The 8,980-nt window shown below is 41.5% G+C and overlaps 1 protein-coding gene across 1 annotated transcript; it reads left to right on the top strand.

Annotated features, from left to right (window-relative positions):
• Positions 1 to 6,073, top strand: cfap58 (cilia and flagella associated protein 58). The gene is made up of 18 exons (XM_029848416.1): positions 1 to 99; positions 277 to 540; positions 622 to 767; positions 839 to 989; positions 1,135 to 1,329; positions 1,628 to 1,765; positions 1,947 to 2,106; positions 2,734 to 2,816; positions 3,014 to 3,205; positions 3,291 to 3,452; positions 3,565 to 3,711; positions 3,876 to 4,016; positions 4,095 to 4,318; positions 4,465 to 4,573; positions 4,656 to 4,760; positions 5,451 to 5,570; positions 5,679 to 5,803; positions 5,868 to 6,073. The coding sequence occupies exons 1-18, from the start codon at positions 94 to 96 to the stop codon at positions 5,983 to 5,985; spliced, it is 2,586 nt and encodes an 861-aa protein (XP_029704276.1). The 5' UTR covers positions 1 to 93; the 3' UTR covers positions 5,986 to 6,073.
• Positions 6,074 to 8,980: the final 2,907 nt, after the last annotated feature.

Genomic DNA, 8,980 nt, shown 5'->3' with positions numbered 1-8,980 from the left:
CAGTCAACAATACTACTGAGGCGGAAAAAAATAATCTATTTTCTGGTATTTGTCAAGGCTTACAGATTCCATTCTGTGTTTTCAGGTGATATAATGGAGGTAAATGAATTTGTCTGATAAATTCAATTTCATTAACTCGTCTGACGCCATTAGTGCCACGCAGCTTGCTTCATTTTAGGATATTTAAAGTAACATCGTGTGTCCTGTGTAAATTTATATAAATAGCCTTATCTTTAGCATCGAGAGTTGGTTGTTTCCCCCATGTCTGCTTTTCAGGAGACAGCAGAGGAGCACATGTCTGAGTCCATGCAGGAGTTCTACACAATTCTGGATGAACTGGTCGGGGACCAGAGTGTTGACCAGGTCAGACTGGAGTTTGAGAAGCTGATCCAGGCTCTGAAGAAGTCCAGAGAGAATGAAAAGAGGCTGATGTCTAAATGCAGAGAGCTCAACGCAGAGATCGTGTCCAGTTCCACTAAAGTGTCGGCTGCTCTCCAGCTGTCCCAGGATGATCAGACCACCATAACCTCCCTAAAGAGGGTACATTAGATATAACACATGGATGTGTTCAAGTGGTCCTGGCATGTTTGGGATTCTGTCTTTTCCCTGTTTCACCTACAGGAGCTAGATAAAGCATGGAAGATGGTTGATGCTGCTAATGATAAAGAGAAGAGGGACAAGGAGGCCATCAAGAATTTAAAAGATGAGATAGCCAAGCTCATGGAACAGGCCAAACAAAGTGATCCATCTGCAGAACAGGAGCAGATGTAAGCCCTGAAATTGTCTCAGCATGTAAATAATCACCTGTGATGACGGAAAATGCCACTTTTCTTTACAGTGATCTATTAAACCCGATTGAGGCGTTGACTAAAGAGAGGGATCAGCTGCTGACCACTGCTGAGGACCTGAGAGAAAAACTGAAAGAAACCATCAGCAAACAACAGGAAATTGATGTCCAGCGAGATGCAGCTTTAGAGAACATAGCTCAGGTCAGTTCTCCATGTGATTCATACTTGAATTTCTGGGTTACCTACTGTATATTTTAGGATGCTGACACTGTGTGTGTGCCGACACTGTCAGAGTTTTTTTCTTTAGTGTTTTCTAATAGCAAGTTACTTGTGATTCATCGTGCAGCTCCAGCAACAACTCCAAGAGCAACAGAATGAGATTTCCAGAGAAACCAGGTTGAAGGAGAAGTTGGACAAGGAGGTCAAGAAGCTGCATGAAGACATGGAGGCCAAGGCAGGAGACATCAGGGCTTTGACTGTGCAGCTTCAGAGAGCCACAGAGGAGCAGCAGAGGCTGGAGCAGCAGCTCAAAGAGCTGAAGGTGAATACAGACAAGAGAGAGAACACAATTAAAAGGAAATTACCTTAAAACACGCCAGATTATGGCTAAATGATCATTTTCATCTTTCATCTCATCACAGTTTCTTTCTTAAGGTACAAATGACTTTAATTAACATTGCAATTGTAGATTTTTTGAAATATTGACATTATGATTCATATTGTCATTTCTATTCAATCCCAAACCATAAGAGTTTCAAGAAAGTGTGTGTCCAATGATGTTAAAGCCTGTCAAGTCTGACATGAGTGTATCTGTAAATGTGGGATATTTTGGATTACAGCTGTTGAATGAGCGCTGCAGCAGAGAGCTGGAACAGATGCAGCAGAAGAACAGCAAGCTGCAGCAGGATTGTGAGCAAGTCTCAGCTGATAAAGAACGTCTCTCTCTGGACAATCTTCAGAACACGAATGAGCTTAAGGTGAACACACACAAACACACCTCTGCCTCTCAGTGTGTTTGGAACATCATGATTCCATCTGCTCAGGATAACACTACTAATCCTGTTAGCAGAGAATTCATCAAAAGATCATAGTTGCGAAGGAAAGCGTGAGCAGTATTCTCAGTCTTGATTCTTCTTCCTGTGACTCCTCGCGCTTCAGAGGAGAGAAGAGGAGATGACCCAGATGAGGCAGAAGATTTCAAAACAAGCAAAAATGCGGGAAGTCCTGCAGAAGAAGCTCCATCAGCTGGAGGAGCAGAAAGCTGATGTGGAGGTGGAAAGAGATACACTAAAAGTTCAGATCCCTGCTCTGGAGAAAGGTACGATACAGCAGCAGCAGTGTAAATACATCTCAGATCAGTGTGAATATTGAGTACAGGACATTTCAAACCAATGACCTGATTTATAACTACAGCTATGAACCATGCAACCACATTTTCTTCAGTAATTCCTATAATTAAAAAAAATAAAAAGTTACTATATTTAGAGTTTCTACATCTTAACGACAGGTGGCCGTGTCAGTAATACATTCAGAACATAAATTATATTTAAAAAATTTAGTAAAAATCCTTTCAAACATTCAGTTTATTGTGGATCAGAACAGAACTGCTGCGACTGTCCCGCTGTACCCGGTCTCCACCAGCCGCGTCTTTGTGCTAAAAATCTTTATATAAACCCATAACAGGAGAGTGGATTGGACTTTATACATTCAAACTTGTCCAAAGGGGTTCGTAACACTATTATCGCTTATACTGAGATCTCACAATGCAGATGTGAGGACTATAAAACGCGCCTGCGATTTAAAAACGAAAAGGAAACAGTTGTGTTTTGCTTCCGGGTTGCTCATAGTTCCGCCGGAACTTACTTCGCCATCTAGTGGCGAGCTTGGGTGTGACTAGTAAACAATATCTCATGGCAGCGTCCAACCATCCTTTCTTGCTTTGTAGATCTAGAATCCTGTCACAAACAAGTTGAGACGGACAAAAAGGCCATAGATGAGCTGATCAGAGAAAGAGACAACTTAAATAAGGTACATGTGACAGTGATGCATAAACTATAAGTCATTGAGACAAATAATACTATATCAGTGACACAAATTTTCTTTTCTACATTTTCTTTCCATAATATAAATTTTACTGACCAGTTTTGAATATACATATGATGTTTTAAGAAACAGTCTTTTTACTAAGATGATATATTTATGCAAAATTACTATATCGTGCATAGAACCTGGTCAAATCCACCCAATCAACGGAGAGGCAGCAGAATCTCGTAAAGCTCCTTGAACAGGACAAAAAAACCCTGGAACATGAGATTACTGGACACCGTCAAGAGGCTCAGAGGCAGCAAAAGACCATCCAGCAGCTGGAAAAAGAACGTGACCGCTACATCAATGAGACCAACAGCTTAATGCAGAAGGCAGCTGTCCACGTTTATCATTCAAACTAACTGGTAGGTGTGTGTTCTTTTAATGTTTTTTCACTCATGTCTGGTTTCTTCACAGGTCCAACAAAAAATGAGTGAAGTTGAAGTGAGAGAGAAGGAGCTATTTGACTGGAGGAAGACGGTCTCAGAGGTGGAGTGCAAGCTCACACAACAGGAGAACCTGCTGGAGTGCACAGTGAAGGAGAGGAACCTGTACAGCAGAAACCTCATTGAGGCTCAGGTGCAGCTTGTGCAGGATCAGTCTGACAAACAAATGCTCGAGGACAGATTCATGGATTCGTGGATTTTTTTTCTTTTACCTTTCAATCCTTGTAATTGTGCCAATGTCTCAGGAGGAGATTGCAGAAATAAAGAGAAAGATGAAAACCATGAACAATCAGGTCACCAGACTGAGAGATGAAATCAGTGGGAAGGAGTTGGCCCTGGCGAAGGATGAGCAGGAACGCAAGCGTTTAGACAAGGACAATGAGGCTCTCAAGGTACTGCCATTGGTTCTCAGTGTGGCTTCTTAACATTGTTCATATTGGGATCAGGTCTTGCCCGTTGATGAATCTCTATTTGAGTTGAAACAGAATAGAAATGTGTAAATTTGGTGATTTAAGGATGGTTGTTCCTGTTTAAATGGCTGTTTGTGCTTCTACAGGGGGAGCTGCAACAGATGAAGCTCCAGCTTGAAGAAACAAAGCAGCATGTTGACGGTCAAAAAGCAGAGCAGCAAAACCTGCAAAAGATTATAGCCGATGCCGACGCTCAGCATGTGCAGCAGAAAAAGCAAATGGAACAGGTAAAGTCAGAGAAGCTGTGGTGTAGAGAGGAAAGGTGACAACCTTCCCCACTGACCACTGACAAAACCGGTTTAAAGGTTGGCCGAGAGCGGGACAACTTGGCCAAGCAGCTGCTTCACCGCAACGAGGAGCGGAAGCTTCTGTATGAGAAGATCAAAATCCAGCTGTCAATCCTCAGTAAAGGTGACTTCCACTACAAAGAGAGGATGGAGGATATCCACTTGCTCAAACTGGAGGTTAAAAGACTCCAGCGCAAGAAGAGCATCCTGGACAAAACTGTGCCCAACACAGAGGACCTCAGGTAAACCACAGAACGTGAACGGCTGCCTTCACCCTGGATCCACCAGTGTTTATTTTAATGTCAAACTTATATGTGTTAATGTGTGAGAAGTACTCTGCTTGTATTCAGTAATATTCTATGCTCTGTGCTCTGCTTGCATCTACAAGACGAGAACTGTTCCACCTGCAGAGGGAGCTGTTGAGGGAGAGGACGAGGAACAGTGTCCTTTTGGAGCAGAGAAAACCCGTCAACATTCACAGATGGAGATGTCTGGAGGTGACACCATAGTGTTTGTGCTTCTACATTAAAGGAAAGAAATGCCGACTAAAGACCGAGTTAATATTTATCAACCTTCCAGGGCAGTGACCCCGGAAAGTATGAGCTCATCATGAAGATTCAATCGCTACAAAAGCGACTGATTGCAAAAAGCCAGGAGTTGGAGGAACGTGAACTCCTTCTACAGGTGTACACACAAACACTACACACTGTCTGAGTGGATGAATGAGAGCATTTCTCATGCACCTTTCTTGTATTAGCTAACAAGGTCTTTTGAAGAATTTGAAAAAGTGGAACAAAGTTCAAGTAGGTTTAGCATGATTAGATACAAAAAAAAGCTTGTTTGGCTGATAAACATTTGTTATCAGATTGTTTACAGCGTATCTGTGGATTAATCACGACTACAAATGCGCCAATAAATTACACATTTGTCTATTGACTGTGGTAGGGTTGGAAAGATAACTGACAAAAGGCAGATGTATCATATATTAAGCAGAACGTGAAGCATTGGCTAGCACATCCATACATATTAATGGTTTCTGATGTGTTTTTCTTATACTCAAAAGTTTCAAGTGGGAAAGTGAATTCTTCTTGTAGGTTTTTTTTAGATCTCTCTGCTCAGTTACTTCTGCTCACGATTAGCAAGAGAAATTACACCTAGATTACTTTTGATTAGAATCCCATCATTGCTGTGGCATTCATTTTTATGCCATAAATGCAAATGTAGGGCAATTTACAAGTCCCATTAAATGCATTAAAGATGCACCACATTTCTACTCAGTTCAGGTTGTTATTTGGTCTGGAAGTTAGCAGTGAGATAAAGTGAACTACAGCTGCATCGGTCATCATCAACCACTGTACGTTTGTTACTCTAAAGGAGAAGGAGAAGCTGTACGTGGAACTGAAGCAGATTCTGGCCCGCCAGCCCGGTCCGGAGGCAGCTGAACAGCTACAGCAGCATAAGTGGCTGCTCAGAGATAAAGCTTCAAAGTTGAAGGTCATCTGGCAGAATATTACAGTCCAAAATAATTGTCCTTATATTAATGGCTTCATAAACTGAGGTAAGTAAAAAAAATAATTCACGGCTAGATTTTGATATTTGCAGGCACTGACAGCACAGGTGAGAGTACTGGACCGCAGGATGAGTGAGTACAGATGTGAGAATCAGAGGCTGGCTGATGAGCTCACTAATGTCAAGAAGAAGTACCTGAGTCAGAAGAAGCTTCACAGGTGATGTTGATCCATTATTTCTATGGGACAGGAAGACTCTTGTGTTCACTCTGTGTGTCATCAGCCAAAACAGGTCCAGTACCAGGCCACAGATGGACCAGCTGGAAGCTCTGCCCCCACTCAACAACAGGTCCAACTTTACCGGAGGAGGCTTCAGAGTTGAGAATCCTATGAGGAGATGATGACTGATACAATTTTACTGATCTCATGAGCTGATTTATTGTCCTTTTCAATCATGATTTCAATCCAGGCTTGAATAATAAAGATTGATTTTTGTTGTCAAATTTGAGTGGTGTTCTTCAGACCACTTGCTTCAGAAGAACTTTGTATGGATTGAATGTTATTGAAATGATAGTATCAAGTTTACTATATACATTAACTATCAAGTTATAGTATCAAATCAAAAGTAAGCACACCACATCATTATGATGGTAGGCTGAGCAATGCAGGGGGATGCAAAAGCTCTTAAGTTTTATGCAGCTTAAATGTCACCAATAGTCTCTGAGAGCCTTGGCTTTGCTTATTTATCTGTGATATTTTAGATATTTCAAATCAGAGCCAAAACAGAATGCATTTTTACTTGTATTTTAGGAAAAACCCTGATTCAAATGAAAACATTTGAACAGAATTCGATAGAATTAGTCACACTAAATGGATGCATTTAAAGAAAAAAACCTTCCTTCTAAGAATTTGAAAATTCTGTGTAAAAATGCAGAAGCTCACATTTGAGCTTTTTAAAAGAGTTATACTCTTTAAGATTTTAAAAGTAGTACTTTAAATATTTCAATGTATATTTTTACTCATCAATAACTAGATGTTACAAGATAGACGTGTATTTTATGACATCTTCTGTTACAGATTTAATCTGTAATACACAAGTATTTAAATAAATTCAACCTTATTTAAATATTGTCTTTTACATTCAAGATTTAAACTTTGAACACAGACTTTTTGTCCAGACATTTTTTACTCACACCCCGTAACTATGGCAGCCACATGTTTGCAGTGTGAAGCTGCATGAGATAATAAAGAGAGAATTCTTCTGTCTTTTGTGCAGCTGTTTCATGGAACATGTTTTCATGTTTTCTATAAAACATATAAAAATGATGTCATGTGGTACGTTTATCAGTGGATCCACAGTGAAATGGCTCCAAAACAGGGTCTGATGAATTAATCCTGACCCAACTCTCAGTTCTTATAGACCCATCAGGCTCTAAAATTAATCTCCTAATCTGTCACATTCCCTCATATCTGAGATCAACATTCACTCTGGGCCTGATAACAACTTGTGAACTAATGTATTAACTGTGTTATTGCGTGTTTGCTGCAATAAATTTATGACTGGCCTCAGACCGAAAACAGGGATTAATACAGATTTTCCTGCAATGTCAGGATATGTGGGACACTTTAATATTAATTTGGAGATGATTTGGCACTTTCTTTATATATATAAATCTCTTCGTCGCCCTCCTGGGTGGTGCCTCGGTTCTACGCAGGATCTTAGCTGTTCCTAGGATTGTGCTCTTCTGGACAGAGATCTCTGATGTGGTTCCTGGTATCTGTTGGAGCCATCTACTCAGCTTGGGTGTTACTGCCCCTAGTGTCCCAATCACTACTGGGACCATTGTTGCCTTCATACCCCATATTCTCTCTATCTCCTCCTTCAGCCCTTGGTACTTCTCCAGCTGCTCGTGTTCTTTCTTCCTGATGTTGCTATCACTTGGGATTGGTACATCTATCACCACCACTGTCTTCTGGTGTTTATCTATCACCACTATGTCAGGCTGGTTGGCCACCACCATCTTGTCATTCTGGATCTGGAAGTCCAACAGGATCTTGGCCTGCTTGTTCTCCAGCATTTTCGGGGGTGTCTCCCACCCATCAGTTGCGATCACCTTTCCTCTTCTAGATATCATCCGCCCACATTTATCTAGTCCGAATGACATCCCGATATCATTGCGGTAGATCCTAGTGAGGTCAATCAGGGAGTCAATGTCACGCTTGGCATACAACCTGATGTCATCCATGTAGAGGAGGTGGCTGATGGTTGTTCCACTTCGGAACTGGTACCCATAGCAACTCTTTGTGATGATCTGACTGAGGGGATTTAGGCCTATGCAGAACCCCAGGGGGCACAGGGCATCTCCTTGATATATACCGCATCTGATACTCACCCATGCAATTGGCTCTGAGTTGGCCTCCAGAGTCGTGTTCCACAGCTTCATGGAGTTCATGATGAACTCTCTTCGTGTCCTGTTGATGTTATACAGCTTTAGGCACTCAAGTATCCTTGTGTGCGGCATTGAGTCATAAGATTTCTTGTAATCAATCCAGGCAGTGCACAGGTTGGTGTGCCGCATCCTACAGTCCTGGGTTAGCCACTCTGGGGGGTTCCCTGATGTTAGCAGCTGGTTCGTCTGTGCTGCCAGGCTTTCATGGAGTGCAGTCTTAAACCAGTAGGCGTGGATCCTAAGGGGCCCTGGTGCTGTCCAGCTCTTCATCGGGTTTGGATGTCTGCTAAGGTGATGACTACACACACACACGCACGCACACACACACACACACACACACACACACACACACACACACACACAGACAGACAGACAGACAGATAGATAGATAGATAGATAGATAAAAATCTTTGATTTGTTTCATTTTGTAAAAACCAAAACTTGTTTTTGAGTTACATCCAGCCTTCTGAAGGAAACAGAATCAGCTTCCAGAATGTTCCAGAGTGAATCATAACACTAATTAAAGAAAATAAAGTGTTCCAAATACAGATTCTTACTCAGATTACAAGGATTAAATAACTCTTGAATTCCAAATTATTTTTTAAATATTAAGAAATAATCTGACTTTAGCTCCTCTTAGAACCCTTGTGAGCCTTGGTGGAGTGGTTAACTCATGCATGTTTCTTTTCCTCAATTTTTCTAATGCTTCAAATATTTATTCTGTGTTTCTAATATTTCACAAGATGCTCCGCTGCATGTTTCAAATTGTATTGTATCGGTTCTCTGGTAAATCTTCCAGTTCAGGGTTCCAGAGAAACACCGGGCCCAGTCCCTTTCTTGTCCTCATGAATATTGGGGAATAAATGTGTGAACGGGGGAAGGGAGGAGCCATGGACAAAGGCAGAATGAAGAGGTGGGGGGAAGCCAGTGCGCAGACGCAGTGTGA

Source organism: Takifugu rubripes, chromosome 15 (genome assembly GCF_901000725.2).
Source record: "Takifugu rubripes chromosome 15, fTakRub1.2, whole genome shotgun sequence".
Lineage (NCBI taxonomy): Eukaryota > Metazoa > Chordata > Actinopteri > Tetraodontiformes > Tetraodontidae > Takifugu > Takifugu rubripes.
The sequence above is the reverse complement of the archived record's forward strand: the minus strand, read 5'-3'. Positions and strand labels throughout refer to the sequence as shown.